The 18,000-nt window shown below is 36.2% G+C and overlaps 1 protein-coding gene across 3 annotated transcripts in view; it reads left to right on the top strand.

Moving 5' to 3' along the window:
- Nucleotides 1-10,549: 10,549 nt before the first annotated feature.
- The window catches only part of LOC121314526 (serine/threonine-protein kinase PRP4 homolog), a 30,593-nt gene continuing 23,142 nt past the window's right edge, over nt 10,550-18,000 (top strand). For all 3 annotated transcript variants that reach the window (XM_041247904.1, XM_041247905.1, XM_041247906.1), the window contains exons 1-3: nt 10,550-10,659; nt 12,848-14,086; nt 14,195-14,314. In XM_041247904.1, coding sequence (XP_041103838.1) covers nt 10,601-10,659; nt 12,848-14,086; nt 14,195-14,314 — 1,418 coding nt within the window. In that variant the 5' untranslated portion in view covers nt 10,550-10,600. The remainder of the gene's footprint in view (nt 10,660-12,847; nt 14,087-14,194; nt 14,315-18,000) is intronic.

The following is an 18,000-nucleotide window of genomic DNA, read 5'->3' as shown; positions in this document are numbered from 1 at the left end:
TTCCCCTTGCTTTTGGCTAAGTACAGCCCTATGAACAGGCTGGCTGTAGGGGAGACGTTAAGCCAGAATGAATAACACAAGCAGGCAGTACTGGGGTTGAAACTGAGACTCAATGTCTGCGCTCAACGTTTTAATGAAACAAATAAAAGATTTAAACAAAAAACAGCACCCGGCACTTGTCGCAAAAATAAACAGATAAACAAAATGAATACACAATAACACACAGGGACGAAGGCTAAATAAGCAAGTACCATGCTGGTCCTCCAGCACGACGTAACAATTGCTGTAAGTATTGTTTTCTTTACCTTTTTATTTTACTCTCCTCACTCTCTCCCATTCTTTCACCCTGAGCACACAACCCCGAGTGAGTGAAAGCATGCTGCATTTATGCAGCTGTACTGAGACTTGATTGCTAATCAATCATTCATTTGGAGTCTCGGTACAACTGCACGTGAATTAATAAGTGCAATTCCCTGTGCTCACATATTATTACATTTCACCTGCATGTGAAGTGCTGTGCAATCCTCATGACTAAATACAAATATACATTTTAAATCACTCATGTTACACAAACCCATTTATAGCCTGTGTACCAATGACTATACACCAACATTAACACACTACATACAACATAAAACACAAATAAATAGCACAGGGGCAAGGCACTTTGCCACAAGCTCCCAATCCTCTGAACCTCCCATCAGTGGTTACGATAAAGGGAACGCTAAAGTCAGGATATGAAAGACTGATGCTATTAGCTAATGCTCCTTCAGTTGATCAAATGAACATTATTTAAATAACGCATGCATTAAAGCTTGAATTCTCTGGACAGTATTGATTCTGTTAAAATAGCTGCTTCGAGCAATTTAGGGGACCCAGGTTACCACACGGCAGGATTGCATAGAGAGGGAATACTGACTGACTGGTTTGTTATGGTAGTTATTGGGGTCAGAAGAACAAATCATAAAAGGGGCAAATAGACTCAAAGGTCAAATTCTCAGAAGAGTACTTCCATTGTTTCATCAGTTGCATCCATCTTTAAATTACATAGGCACTACATACTAGAAATTAACTATAGGGTAATTCCTGCTCAAGTGCACTAATAGGTTAATCAGCCTCTTATGTCATGATTTGGGTCAAGTAATCATTTTTATTTGGAAACGTACTTTAAAATTATTGTTTGTCATCGCATAGAAAAAAGCAAATGCCATCAAAGAGGCTCTTTTCAGTTTTGCCCAGTTGTCAGCCCTGCCAACACTATGTCTTGCATATCATATCTATAGTTTCAAAGGCTGTTCCTGTAATGAACATGGAATTCACAACCATAATGTCATCTTCAGTTTGATCTTTGTAAAGATGCAACTGCTAGGGTCTAATAGACCTTGGTAAATAAAAAAATAAAAAAACTGTGTTGGCATACACATGTGCAAGTCATAGTAAATTTAGCAGCTGACTCTGGTTATGTATTTCTTGAGTCCGGGCTGATGTTTAGAAACAAGCAGTAGCAGGAGGTTAACAGTAAGCAGGCCCCGGCCACATGACTCAGTAATGCTCATTCATAGCTCATGTTACATTGTTCACCCAGACTTTGCTCTGTAATTGGACCTAGCAGAGAATAACCCCTGACCTTCAGATGAGTTAATGCTGGTGACACACAGACAATGAACAGACAGCTTACAGATAGGATTTTATTGAATATTTTCAATCGTGTCACAATTGATTGAAAAGCCCCCCCACCCCCGAAAAGATTTACCTGATAAAAACAGCTAAAAAGCAGAAACATAGACATTGGGTTTTCTGGCAATTAAACTTCTTCTATATATAATGTTGTGAACACTTTGAAAATGTAAATTATGTTGCTTCATTTAAGCTTTAGCTGAAATGGTTGAACATATTTTTTGCGAGCTATAAATTTACTTATACAATATAAATCATGTGGATATTTATCTGAATTAAACCAGCTACAGTTAAACAGCAAACTGTAGTGTGTTTTAACTTCTTCAGTAATTAAAACCCTTATGGGGTTACTAAAATATTGATCAATGTAGGAAGGTATCCTTTTTTAAGTAGATGTTGATGCAAATCTTATAAATGTTTTCCATTCCCATAAAGCAATGTTCAAGATCAGACACAGCCTGTTTGCAACTGTAAGTACCGTCTGGTTTATCAAGTGATCCTGACAAGGTGATCCAAAATGGGCTGTGCCCATGACAGATCCTCGAACAGTTAGTTTCAAATGGATGGACAATCACAAAACCACTAGGAGGTGAAGTGTCATGTTGAAGGGTAACACTGATATTCAGTGGTTGCGATACTTTGTTTATTTATTTTGTTTATTTATTCCTAGTTCCCAGGCTCCAATTACTTGGAGATAACACACTGCTCTGCTAGCTAGGCCTTAGTATAGTGCCTTCACTTAAGATTGAATATGCATGTTTAATCCCCTCATTGTTTCATCCCTGAATGATTAATTTATTAATTCCATTGATGTGCTGAGTCCTGCAGGAAGGAAACAGCTCTCTGAAGCCCTGCCAACTGAAGATTACGAGAACTTACAGCCCTGACCCCCGGGCAGTGCAGTGGTTGTAGCTACAGCTTCATGCAGCATCATAATAGAGTGGTATTTACCTTCAAGTGCTCTTGCAAGAACCTGATTTATTAAATAGATTTTAGCTTAAGAGCAATAGAAATAACAAAGCTCTTTGCTACACTTCTTTGATCCGCTTAAACTGAAGCCAGATTCAAGAATTGACAGTTAAGACCTGTTAGATGTACCTCATGTGGGCAAAGGAAATATGATTGCCCTTGCAGCAAGTCCTGTTCATCTGAATAATGTGTAAGGTTACTATAGTAATTTGAAGATATTTTGTGTAAGGTACAGTGGATATTCAAGGAAGCTTATTACCAAGACGGCACTACTGCCAATTGGTTAATGGAGTATGGCTTGGGGGTATTATTATTATTATTATTATTATTATTTATTATTATTATTATTATTATTACTATTATTAGTCAGATTCCTTCATCTTTTATGCCTGCAAAGGACCTAACTTAAATTGCTCAAGCTTTGCATTTCTTTAGGAATATGGGCTAATCAACAGCTGTCAAAACTGCCACCACACAGAACTAAATTATCTCTGCTGCGGTAACCTGTCAATATTGGTCCTCTTCTGCCATCTAGTGGAACAGAGCAAAAGACAGAAACTAGCAACCCAATAATATAGTAAAAAAAAGTTAAAATTGCAGCACTTAAGATGCCAATACACTCCCTAGGACTGAATATGCTGTTATGTTAGCATATCTGGTCTAATATATGCTGTTAATATGTTGCACAGAAGTATACCTCTGTTGACCATTATTCTGTTTTCAACTACCTGGGATGACATCTGGTACATTTAAGCATCCTTATCCAGCTGGGAGAAGGGGGTGTGATTAAATAGTGACATCACTGTTAAATCTAGTTCTTAACTTCCCTAACTCTTTTCATCCAGTATACCCCAACAGTTGTAGTAATTGTAATGACTCTCTGTTGAGTCCCAGATAAAACCTCAAACCTCATCTTTTGTTAGAGTGGAACTAAGGGGAATCATAGCCCACATAAACACGATACAGGTCTGAAATACGGACCAAGCCTTTTTTCCAGATAACACCTCATACTACTGCTGTTTATCTAGGAAATACATGGTCTGCACTGATCTTGTGCCAGCTGCCTTCAGCACTGGAAAAGATTATACATCAGTAACTGGAATTAGCAGAGCAATACCAGAGTAATACACAATAGCCTTCATGTAAATAAAGCATTAATAATTAATTTTAAGAAAACCAAATTATAGTAAGAGGCACAAAATGAATGAATGTTATCCAGGATACTCTCTTGCTTATTATACAGCATATATATATATATAGAAAGTCTACACCCCCTTGAACTTTTTTCACATTTTGTTGTGACAGTGCCTCAGAGTTTCATGCATCTAAATGAGGATTTTTTTCCCACTTATCTACACACCATACTCCACACTGTTAACGGAAAAAAAGGTTTTATTGAGAAAAAAAACATTTTATATATATATATATATATATATATATATATATATATATATATATATATATATATATATATATATATATATATATACTTCCACCAAGTATTAACTCAGGGGGGTGGAGACTTATCCAATTATGATCTTTCAGTTTTGTATTTTTAATATATATATATATATATATATATATATATATATATATATATATATATATATATATATATATATATATTAAAAATACAAAACTGAAAGATCATAATTGGATAAGTCTCCACCCCCCTGAGTTAATACTTGGTGGAAGCACCTTTGGCAGCAATTACAGCTGTGAGTCTGTTGGGATAGGGCTCTACCAACTTTGCATACCTAGATTTGGCAATATTTGACCATTCTTCTTTACAAAACTTTCAAGCTCTGTCAAGTTACTTGGGGAGTGTTTCTGGATAGCAATCTTCAAGTCAAGCCACAAATTTTTGTTTGGATTTAGGTCGGGGCTCTGACTAGGCCACTCAAGGACATTTATTTTTTTGTTCCTTAGCCACGCCAGTGTAGCTCTGGGTCGTTGTCATGTTGAAAGGTGAACTTCCAGCCCAGTTTCAGCTTTCTTGCAGAGGGCACCAGGTTTTCCTCAAGGACTTCTCTGTACTTTGCTCCATTCATTTTCCCTTCTATCTTGACAAGTGTCCCAGTCCCTGCCAATGAGAAACATCCCCGTAACATGATGCTGCCACCACCATGCTTCACAGTAGGGATGGTGTTCTTTGGGTGATGCGTTGTGTTGGGTTTGCATCAAACATCTGCATTTAGGCCAGAAAGTTCCATTTTAGTTTCGTCAGACCACAAAACTTTTTGTCACGTGGCTACAGAATCTCCTGAGTGTTTTTTTTTTTTTTTTTGCATACTTCAAATGGGATTCAAGGTGGGCTTTCTTGAGTAATGGCTTCCTTCTTGTCACCCTACCATACAGGCCAGATTTGTGGAGTGGTTGGTATATTGTTGTCACATGCACACTTTGATCAGTCTTGGCCATAAAAACCTGTAGCTCTTGCAAAGTTGCCATTGGCCTCTTGGTAGCCTCTTTGATCAGTCTCCTTCTTGCTCGATCATCCAGTTTGGAGGGACGGCCTGATCTATGCAGGGTCTTGGTGGTGCCATATACCTTTGATATTTTTTTATACCCATACCAATCTGTGCTTTTCAACAACTTTATCCCGGAGTTCTTTTGAAAGCGCCTTGGTGCGTGCTCATGGTTGAGTCTTTGCTTTGAAATGCACTACCCAACAGAGGGAACTTACAGGAACTTATCCTGAAATCATGTGAATTGCTACAATTTAACATAGGTGGAGGTCACTTAACTTGGTGTGTTATTTTTTTAGGCGATTGGTTACACCTGAGCTAATTTAGGATTGCTATTACAAGGGGGGTGGACACATATCCAACCAAGCTATTTAGGTTTTTATTTTTAATTAATTTTCCACAAATTTCTATAATTTTTTTTCACTTGGAAGTTATGGTTGGGATGTGTAGATAAATGAAAAAAAAAAAAAATTGAATGCATTTTAATTCCAGGCTATAAGGCAACACAATGTGAACATTTTGAAAGGGGGTGTAGACTTTCTATAGGCAATGTGTGTGTGTGTGTGTGTGTGTGTGTGTGTGTGTGTGTGTGTGTATATATATATTATAGCATCTTTATATCCTTGTGTAAATCTCAACAATCGCTCTTGGAGGGAACTTTCTTCTCTCCTCCGGCAAAGATTCCCACTGTGCCAGCTAGGGTCCATTTCAGTCCAGAGCACAAACACATTGTATGCAGAGACATCAAAGATGTTGTAAAAGATGATCAGTGGCCAACGGGCTGTCTTTCTCTTGCAGCTGTATGTGCCTGTCACTTTTTCTTGTCCTCTCTGGTGTTCACAGCAGTGTCCTGTGCATCGTGCTCATCAGGACCACATTCTTGTGTTTTTTTGGCAAGTATGATACAATTCTCGTGGTGTCTGTGAAGGCGAACATGGAGGTGAGACGGGCTCTGTTTTGCATTGGCAGCAGTTCCCTGGGAAGTCCTGGGAAGCTTGTTCTTTCTGACAGCCCATCATGGTCAGTTTCCTCTTCAGAAGCATGAACAAATGCCAGTTTGGTACTTTAAATACATCATTTTTGGAGTGATTTTTCAGCGTGAGCTTTTTCACCACGACTATTTACATCTATCATCGATCTGAACTAGTAACTCTTTACAATTTTTATTTTTTTTTTACTTGCCATAAATTTCAATAAATTCTGCAGGAGAACTTTCATCTTTGTATTTTACATCCACGATGCTTCCTACTTGAAACACTTTGTTCAATACCTCTGTCCTGTGGACAACATCCAGCTTTGGTGGGATTTCTTTCCATTCAACAAGTACTCACATTTAAATTTATTTAGAAAAATATGGCACACATGGAACACAAGGTGTACCAGAACAAACTGTTAACATGTTTTGCTTATCCCAACATGTGCCTATGCTTATGGTACTTTCTTATGTGGAGGGGTTAGAGGCCCAAAGCAAACATTTTGTTGAACAAATGCTAAGGAGGCACACACACTTAAAAAAAAAGAAAATGTTATGCTCCTTAGACTAGAATGCCCACATCAAGAGATGCTCACCTGCTCAGAGAATCTGGATTACAAACAGTACATAATTACACAAGGACTGACTGTGCTGTGATAGTGACATGCAGATCATCTGGGATTCGTAGGTCTTTTGTTGATGTTGGGCATGGTTGTTTGATAGCTTTTGCATTTATTAATCCTGTTGTCACCGGTAACAGCCACATTGTGACAGATGAGCAAGTAGGTGTTACTGCTATTGGAATTGTAAGACAAGTGACCGTTTCTATTGACATTCAGTTGATCTAGTGCTCAGAAACACCTTGACAACATGTGTTTATTTAAGGGCCAGTCCACAGTAATGCTGACAAAATTTACATTTTTTCTAATTATCTTGAAGTCCGTAATCAAACATTTTTTTATAGATAAGACTTTGTTTTAGAATATATACGTACAAAATATTAGAATGTTAATAAACATTATAAACAAAGCCATTTCTGTAACTATTGCAGTAAGAAGGTGTCGCGGATGGGATATCTAATTTAGTTTACTTTCACTCTTTTACAATAAGCCATCAAATGAACTATAAGGACAATACATACTAATAACATGTTTTTTTTTAAAAATAAGGTGTTTTTTTTTTCTTTTATTACTACAATTAATATGCCCAAAAGATAATTTGTGTGTGTTAAATAGTTATAAATGCATTACCTTGGAATATTTGTTAGATTTTGCTGTTTCTACTAAATATTAAATTCAGTAAAATGTTACCATCTTGTCTCTGCTGATTCCTTAACGCAGCACCATATAAAATATAAGAGTGCAATTATCGTTTAGGCATTCAGTACCTTACTACAATCCCCCAGCAGACAAAAAAACATAATGAACCTCACGTTTTGTATAATATGAAATAAACAGTTGCTAGATTTGATTGCTATTTGACCTGATCATTACTAGATACAATTAAAAATACCTTAATTAGGTGTCATACACTCACTAACTAATGGCATTCATTATTCACACCTGTAGCTAGGCTGTTACAGTTTATTTTAATCAAATATTTTTTGAACAATAATTCAAACTTCTAAAGCCTGTTTTTCTATTTGTTAAACAACCAAAAATAACTTGTATATGTTATCACTCACATATTTACTGTTCTCCTTTATCAGATGTCAAACAGTATGGAAAGGTCAAGAAAATACAGAGCTAAGCTCAAAGAAAATCCAACTAAATGGGAAGAATATAAAGAGTAAGAGAGAAAAAGAAAAGAATATGACAAAAGGAAAGATGTATTAACCAACGAGCAAAAAAATAAACAGAGCCAAAGAAGCTGAGAAGAAGAGGAAGCAGCGACAAAAGCATAAGAGCAAAATATCACTCGTGACAGAAAACCTGGCACATACATCTAAACCACCATCTCCTTATATTACACCTTAGTCTTGGTAAAGCTGTTTCTAGGGAGAAGACACTTCCAAGATCTCCCACTAAAAAAAGAAGGAAAGCTGACACCAGAAAGGCAAAATAAGGTCTTGTTTTTGTTAAAGAAAAAGCCAAATAAAGTAAATCTTCTAAATCAAGAGCGTTAATAGCGGGATGATGCTCTAAGTGAAGAGGACATCAACTTGGTATGCAATTTTTTTCTTAAGAGATGACATCAGTAGAATGCTTCCTGGAAAGAATGATGTGATCTCTGTTAAAACAAATGAGGGATGAGAACAGCGTCAAAAACGACTACTCTTGGCCAATATCCTTGAGGCATACAAGCTTTTCAGTGAAGAATACAAAGACAAAATTGAAATTGGAAAATCGAAATTTTGTGCACTGAGGCCACCTCATGTGTTACCTATGACAAGCAGAGATCATGAAGTATGCCTGTGCAAATACCATGAAAATGTACAACTGCTCAATGAAGATGTTGGAAAGGTCATTACTTCACTGCTCAAATCAGTCGAAGAAATTCAAAATCTCACTGTTTGCAGCATGCAATCTACTTCATGTGTTGACAGGACTTGTCAAAACTGTGGAGCAGATGCAGCAGTGGATCGTCTATATAATTTAAATGAAGATAAGGCTGTATCTTATTACCAGTGGCAGACAGTAGAGATGGAAGTGTAAAGAAGATACTGGTGGATGCCACTACAGAAGAGTCCAAAGATGACCTGATAGGGAAGCTTGAGCCTTTTGCACGACATGTTTTTAACACTAGACGACAACATAAGGAGCTAAGATACCTAAAGGAAGTTCTGAAACTGGGAGAAATAATTCTGCAGGAAGACTTTTTTGAAAACTTCCAACTGGGATATCAGAGAGAAATCATGTCTATACATTGGTTAAATGAAACTGTAACCATATTTACTGCAGTAATTTACTACAGAAATGAAAGTGAACTATTGCACAAGTCATTTACAGTTGTTTCAGATTAATTGTCCCATGAAAAATACAGTGTGTTTGCTTTTAACAAGGAAATTATTCGAAACATTCAGCAAGAAACTACTGTGAACAAAGTGCACTACTGGAGTGATGCGGCTGGTTCCCAATTTAAAAATCGGTACAATCTGAGTAATATATTATACCATGAATCAGATTTCGGATCATCAGCTACATGGAGCTCCTTGGAGACATCACATGGGAAAGGTCCATTTGATGGTTTTGGTGGAGAAGTCAAGCGTTCTGTGTGGACAGCCAACTTACAGAAGTGTGCGTTTGTCCAGAATGCAGAAGATTTTACAAAGGTTGCACAGGCTGAGTGCAAGAAGATCTATGTCCTCTATTATTCCAGGCTTCAGATAAGAAGCACAATGGAAATGCTGCAAATGAGATCGCAGAAAGGCCATCCCACATTCTCACTCTGTGCACTTTTAACTGTTTGTAGTTCTTTCAGCCTAATGCAATGAAACGTTAACATTTTAGAGGGGATATGGCATCAACAACTAAAGAATATGCTGTTTGTAAAGGGGGAAACTGCAACAAGAGAAATCACTGAACTTTCTATAGGTGAGATTTTTGCAACTGCTGTGTTTCTGAGAGGCTCTATATTGCACCAAAACCAATACAAGTCCACAAGAATGTATTCTGAAAGTAAATAACATCATTACAAAACAATTACATTAACTGTTAAGTAACGTGCAGTAATTGAGAGATTATAATTATAATGACTTGTATAAACCAAAACTCGCACTAGTAGTAGTTTCCCAGTAATTCTTCAGCACTTAACGAATAGCGTTTTATTTTTCGAAACCAAAACATCACACAAATACAATATTGTATTGTCTTCATCATTCCCACCAGAAAGTACTGTACTATTTGCAGTAAAACACACCGACTCATTCAGAGTAATTCTTTGTTTTAAGGGATAATTTCTAAATGACATGATTAAAGCTAAACGCAACGTAAATTCGCCAGATTTTTTTTTTTTTTTTTTTTTTTAATATTCATTTTTATATTGATCTTACAAGTTACAACCAAATTCAAATTGGGTAGTACTACTATTTTATGACACATATATAGTAAGGTTGCGCCGATGGATGCTTGTCATGAAATGTGGTGAATTATTCTATTGTAATAAAGTCAATACAAGTTGAAATGCATGCACATCAAATAGTATGCAATACAATACATACCCCCCCCCCCCCCCCACACACACACACACACACACACACACACACTCCCCTCCGAAAAAAAAAAACACATACACTATTTTTTTTGTTTATGTTATGTAAGCCTCATAATAATTACTTAATTTCACTCTACTAAAAGAGTGCACTTTTCATTTCATTCTGCAGAAAAAAAAAAAAAATACTATTTTAGTATCTTCATTGGCACTGCTGTAAGTTTAATACATGTTTTTTTTTTAAACTGTTGGACGGTCCCTAGGCACCGAGGTCACTCACTCGCGCTTGTTATTTGTTCCTTGTCACTGATAGTGCGCAAGCGCATAGAGGAGCAGCAGCAACGCTTGTGTTTGCAGGGTGAAAATGGCCGACATGGAGATGGAGGTAGACGGAAAAAGCGTGGACAGCGGCAAAGAGCAGGAGTAAGGGATTACATTAAGTTATATAATATTTTCCAAGCTGTAGACCAAAATGATCAAAAAAAGTTTCAACGGATTTATATGGTATAAAAAAAAATGCAACCCACAAATAGCTGTGTTGTTGTTTTGTGTGTGAAGTCAAACTATGTAAAACGTGGACGAGAGGTTGGTTAAATAAAGCCAGGCTCAAAACGATTACTGTGATGCATGTTTAAAACAAATAAATAATACACAAATATATTTTAATTTATGAGTAAATAGTTGTTTGCTTACTTGTCATACCCGGGATATGTATTTATAAAGTAATTGATGATGTGGGCAGAATAATAACGACCAGAGCAGAGTTAGTTAATCTACCTAGTGGCAGGCCAGACAAGACTGAGAAGAGCGACTAAAGTTGATTTCTGACATTAGTGCGTCGGACTGCAGCTCCACAGCAATATATACATTAACCCATTTTAGATCGACTTAAAGAAAACAAAACACGGCTCACACAGGTGAATATTATGTCATTTACACAATTTTATTTACTATAAAAGGATATGTTTTCTTTTCATGAGAATAATAGCGGAAATGGGCCTCTTATTAATGTTGTTCCATCTATCTGTGTGGCAAAACTTGTAGCCTTATCAAGTTTGATGGCGATTTGTACTTTTGTGGAGTACCCTTTTAATTCTAAATAGAACCATAATTGCAGTATTGCTATACAGTTAGTAATGCGGTCATGTTCTGATTTTATAGTTTATCTCGTGTGACTGATCATGGCTTGTTTGAACATCTTTTAATAAACACATACTCTTCAGTAAACCTAACAAAATTATCCAGTTACTGGCATAGAGTGCTTTTATATCCTTGTAGTCTTGATCTGTGCCACAAGATGCTGTATTGCATATTGTGAATCCTCTGTGTACAATTTAAAGCGATTTGCAGTAATGTGAAATGTATTTGGACAAGAGATTTTGAAAGTCAGTCAGCCACCATTGAACAACCTTTGCAATGTTGTATTTTCATGACTGTATGAAGGCTGTGTCAGAGAATGATCTAAAAAGCAGTTTTACCAGATTTCCGCAGTGAAAAAAAACAGGAAATTACTTAAATTTAATGATGCCATATCAACTCTAAAGCAGTTAAAATAGCTCTGTAATAAGTCATAATTTGGTGTATTTATCGCAGATCAGTACAATCCATTGAATTCTTTCATCTCATATGACCAAAACATGTTAAATGTACAAAAAGCCAGGTTAGAAAAATAAAATCTGCATTTAAACATGTGATATACCTATAATTTAAATTGGTTATGATTAAGGCCCTGTGGAAATTCTCTTTAAAATTCACGGCAGTGTCATTGATAAGTATCATGTTTCAAGAAATGTGCACAGAACTACTTTATAAATCAAAGTTCAAAGTTATTCAAGCAATTTACCATAGCTTGTGAAACAGTGTTGTAATTAACAGCCTGTAGGTAAAGTGTATCTGCTAAGACAGCTTTCAATTCTAGTACATCAGATGCATGTTTACCATTTAGGTCTTGTAAAACAAATACAATGTGTAACCCATACTGATCTTGGGCATCAGTTGACTGTCAGTGACCACTGACAAGCAACCAGACTGTTTTATCAATTCCATAATCTATTGCTTGTGATACTCGGCAACTTTAGGTAAGTGTTCATGTCTCATCTGGGCTGATGAAGGAATCACTCCACCATTTGCTACACTCTGAAGAATTTACATAACTTTTTTGGTTGTCCAAATTTTTCAAGAAGGATATTTGCGGAAACAAACTCCTCTGTCAGGTCAAAATGTAATGTGCTTCATCCTTCACGGTTTTCAGTGGACTTTTTGAATTGTTTTTTGTTTCTTTGCAAGTAAAGTAGTCACAGTACTGCTCTGGATTTCCGCCTTTCTCTTTTCGGTGAATACTTGAATAGATATATATATATATATATATATATATATATATATATATATATATATATATATATATGTGTGTGTGTAATTAAACTTGACACTGTCCAGGGGGTTAAATAGAATATTAATTATTAAACACATAATCAGAATTATTAAACAAGTAATCCATAAGATTTTGGGTGTCCTTAGCTTTAACATTTTTTCCCTAAATACATATTTTACTGACTTTTTCAAAAATGGTTTGTGTTCATATTGGTTGATTGACTATGTTTGTTTTATACAGAGGAGAAGATGCAGAGAGCTCTGAGAAAAGTGGAAATGAAGAGAATGGAGAGATATCGGGGGATGGAAAAGCTAAGTCCAAACCCAGCAAACACAAGAAGAAGAAACACAAACACAGGAGTAAACACAAGAAACACAAACACTCCTCTGAAGAGGAGAAGGACAGAAAGCATAAGCACAAGCATAAACATAAGAAACACAAGCGCAAAGAGACAGCTGATGCCAACAAACAAGATGGCACCCCTTCCAAACCACCCAAGTTTGATGACATGGCAGTCTTGGAAGATCTGGAGAAACAGAGGGCAATGATAAAAGCAGAGCTAGATAATGAACTGATTGAAGGGAAGGTCAAGTCAGGAATGGGTTTAATATTGCAGGGTTATAACTCTGGTTCAGAGGAGGATGGTGAGAATCAGGACAGGATGAGAAATGGCGAACGAGACCCTTCCCATGCTTTGGCCCTCAAAGGCCAGGGCTTGCAGCTTGTTAAGGATTCCAAAGCTAAAAAAGATCCTGTAGACAGCAAATCAAGCTCAAAGAGGAGAAGCAGGAGTAAGTCCAAAGACAGGACAAAGCATAAATCTAATAAAAAGAAGAATAAGGGTAGCACCAGTGAAGGAGGGATAAAGGAGAAGACAAAAGCACGGAGCAGATCAAAAGAAAGGAAACACTCGAAAAGCCCTGCAAGGAGAAGGCGGTCCAAAGAGTGGACAAAAAAGTCCAAGTCCCCGACATCCAAGAGGCGTTCTTCACTAGAGCAGGCTAAGAAATCGACATCCCCAACCACAACCGAAACAGAAAAGAGCAGAGCAAAGGAAAGGAAGAAGTCGCCACCTGTCAATGAGAGCAAAAGCAGGGAGCGAAGCCGGAAATCCAAGTCTCCCCCGGCAGAGAGGAGGAGCAAATCACGGGAACGGAAGTCCAGGTCCAAGGAGAGGAAGTCTAGAAGGTCAGAGACTGAGAGAGACAAGAAGCCTGCTAAGTCTCCTTCAAAGGATGCCTCTTCAGGAAAGGAAAATCGGTCCCCTAGCAGGAAACGTGGACACAGCCCTCAACGAAGCAGCTCTTCCCCAAAACAGAGAGATAGGACATCCAAGCGCAGCAGGTCACCCCCTTCTGCCACTGCAGTAACAGATAGGAAGTCTCCCTCCCGAAATACATCTCCCTCTAGAAGGGCAAAGAGCAGATCACCTGATCGGAGGCGGCGAGAATTAGATCGACAGAGACCTTCTCCAGTCAGGTATTGGCGGTCTTTGTATTAAGAGGAAAACACTGCAACAGTGTTATAACTTTATTTGTTCCCTCCTTACTACATAACAAAACATTATTTAAAATTTTTTTTTTTTAGAATGAGACAACGTGGCAGATCGAGGGATGCAAGCCCACTCCCCCCCAGGAGACGGCTTAGTAGGTCCCCGTTGAGGAGGCGGTCCCCACGCAGGAGGAGCAGATCTCCTTTCAGGAGGAGGTAGGTCTTTGCTGAGGTCACTAGTAAAAAAAATACTAGAGACATGAGAACATCAAGCTGGGTACCAAACATTGCTTTGTTGAGACCCTCTCACGACACTGAGTAGACCTGAGTAGTCACTTGTATTATTCTGACAATTACCCCAACAACAAAAAAGGAAGTATGGGAGACAATTTTACCTGGTCCAAATCATTCTTGCATCGCGGTAGCGATTGTTTCCATCAAACGTTTTATACAGTTGCAGACAAAAGTATTAGCACCCTACAAATATTATACCATACTTTAAAGGTAACAGACTAAGGACAAGCATTTATTTAACTTTAACTACTTTTTAGTAAAACTAAAAGCAAAATGCAACATTTATAGCAATTTAACAAGTAAATATTATATATATATATATATATATATATATATATATATATAGAGAGAGAGAGAGAGAGAGAGAGTGTATTTGTTTCTGGCAAAAATATTGGCAACTTTATCTTGTGTGTCCTCTTGCTTTTATTATGACTTTATGATAATTCTTAACCAATATTTTACATCTGTCTTGCATATTTCTTTCAGCTTAGACAGATACACAGTGCTTGATTACAGCTTTTTTCAGATCAGTCCAACACATTTGTATTGCATTACTTTTGTTTTCTTCAAGAATTCCAGTGTTCACTTAACCGTATGCTTTGGGTCAATGTCGTGTTGGAAGGTAAACTGTGCCAATCAGCCTACAATCAGATTTTGTCATTGTACTTTGTAGAATATTTTGATGCATGGCAGCATTGATTCAGTCTTCAATAACATGAATATCTCATCCCTGAACTACTAAAACACCCCTGTATCATGATCTAACTACCTTCATGTTTAACTGTAGGTACAAGGTTTTCTTCTTTGAAGGCTTTCCCTTTTTTTCTCCAAACATACTGTTGTCCATTTTTGAGGAAAAGTTATATTTTAATCTCATTGAACCAGAGAATTTAGTTGAATGTTTCAGATTCCTGTTAATATTTCTTAGCAGGTTTTTAATTTAAAGTGGTTTGCAGCGAGGTCATGTACAGTTTTTTGCCTGGTGCTTTTAAGTTCTTGGCTATTATCTTGTATTTTTTTAGCTGCTTGGACAATTCTCCGACCTGCTGTACCGGTGATTTTCTTTGGACGTCCAGTTCTTTCAAGCGTTTCAGTTGAATTTGGCCTGTGGTACTTCTTGATTATTGCTTGGATTGTGGATTTTGGTTTTCCATATTTCTTTGATACTGTTCTGTAGCCATTTCCTTTGCTGTAGTTTGCTACAAGTGCTTTTCTCAAATGTGAATTCAACTCCTTTGTCTTGACCATCTGCTTTGTTGCTAAAATATTCTTCAGCAGATGTTGGAAATATTTACCTAATTTTCTGGCTATTGATTTTATAATTCAAGCTTCTGTTTTTTGTTTTATATTCATTACATTTTTCGGTGCTTATTTTTAGCAATTTTTGCATTATATTTAAGTCAGGTTTTTATTAAGTTGCATTTATCAAAAACATATCTTTCTCTATTTTTACTAAAGGGTGTATTTATGCAGGCTGTATCATTCTTGTTCAGTTTATGCCTTCACAGCCATTTAAAGTTATTGTTTTAAAAAATAAAGCAACATTTTAGCTTTCACTGGTAGGATAAATGTTTCAGTTATGCATTTTGTAAATGTCACTTTTACTCTATAGGTATGTAATACCAAGTTACTAATATTACATTTCCTTGAGATAAAGGACAATATTTTACCGGGATTCAAAATAATGGTGTTTAAATAAAACCAAATGTTACATCTATAATGTTTTTGGCAAAGTTTTTATAAAAGTTGTATACAACATTATATTTTTTTCAAACTTTCTCTGCAAAGCTAACTTTTTAAAATGTATGTTATGGAATAAAAATCTTGACCCTTTCTTAACAGTAAGTGCGTGCCCAAATTCACATTATGGATGTGACTGGCAGCAAGCTTGATGAGATTGCAAAGAAATCCCATGTCTTAGCATGCACAAGCACAATATTAATTGTAATCAGGGTTCTAACAGGGATGTGTTTTTGGTAAATTATTAACATTTAACTGCTATGCAGGTGTCAGTGTTTAAACTGTATCTACATACACACACACACACACACACACAGACTCTATTACATTTTGATGTATACTGACAGCCCTGGATAGTATTTTCTAAGCAAAGAAACCATAAATAAGTAAATAACATTTTAACACTGCAAAGACTGAACTACAAAGTTAAAAAAAAAAAAAAAAAAAACTTAAAGTACACAGCTGCATATGTTACAGAATCTGTCAAATGCACAGATTCCAATACATTGCTATATTAATGCTACTGTTCAGGGATTTTAAATATCCACTTCTGTTGACAATTTTTAAAATTGATTTAAATTAGGCTAAATTAAAGCCTATACATAAATTATTTATATGTATGGGTTCTTTGAGTTAATATTTAAAAAAAAAAACTTAAATCATGCTATACGTATTCACAGGGATGGAACGCCTAAATAAGTCAGTCGCCATGTGGAGCGTTCTGTTAATTATGGGTGTTTGCTTTTCAGTGTCATTAGTAACTCCATCCAATCTGAATGTTTTCATTTCAAATAGTGAAGCATTGAACTTGTGTTTTTGTGGTACGGCAGTTTTGTTTGGCATAATTTACATACCGCGGATTTCTTGTCCAGTTCCTCAAAATACTTCCAAGCGTGACTTTGTTTTGTTCCTTTTTTAAAAAAATATAACAAACGTCCAAAAAAAAAAAAAAAAAAATGCTTGTCATTAACTTTTAGTATACCATGGAGTTGATACCATACTCACATTTTATAATATTCGCCCTTACTGTGGCACCACAGCAGTCGGATATGCGACAGACTGTTGCATAGGATAATAAATTACTAAGTACTAATTACTTAGTGAAATTTGTCTTGACGGATTATATGGCTAGCATATTATTCAACTTTTAACCACATCTTTGGAGTTTTTATACTTTTAAACGTTTAAAAATTCCTCTCTCTAATCACTAAAGGGCACCATAGCACATTGTCATCAAACCATATAAACAAATCACAATACCAAAAAACTGTGTCGCTCATTTTAATGGGCATTAAAGTGCCTTGTTTCATCTGATGACCTTACATTTTTCTGTTCGTGTTAACGCTTCTCAAGTAAAATGTCTAGTACTGTGCAGTGCCGCTAGTTAAATTGACAGTTAGTGGCAATGTGCTAAAAACATGTGTATACTACATGCAGTGTTTAATTTTAAATGTTCTATAATTTGCATTGATATAAGATCGCCCAAATACATGTACTTTTTAACCTGAAGTGAGGGTGTTGGTTCAGTCACTTCATTCAAAGCACTTGGATTTCACTTTTAATCGTTATAATCGCGTTATTATAACAATTTAGGACACACTTAAAGAATGTGTTTTTTTTTATTTATTTCTGTGCCAGTCTTTTTGTTTTTATTTAAGAATTTAAGTATTGTCTCAGTTTTTAATTAGCATATGTATCTTGTCTGCACTGATGTTCACAGCCAACGAAAGGGGCATGTTTGTAATCTGATTGGCCACAGTGTAAAAAAAAGGATACTGCATTCTTACACGTTCAACATTAAGAAAATCTCATTGGAGGTATATTTTAATAATTAATTTTTATAATTTAATTAAAATAATTTTAAATTA

Source organism: Polyodon spathula, chromosome 4 (assembly GCF_017654505.1).
Source record: "Polyodon spathula isolate WHYD16114869_AA chromosome 4, ASM1765450v1, whole genome shotgun sequence".
NCBI classification, from domain to species: domain Eukaryota; kingdom Metazoa; phylum Chordata; class Actinopteri; order Acipenseriformes; family Polyodontidae; genus Polyodon; species Polyodon spathula.
The sequence above is the reverse complement of the archived record's forward strand: the minus strand, read 5'-3'. Positions and strand labels throughout refer to the sequence as shown.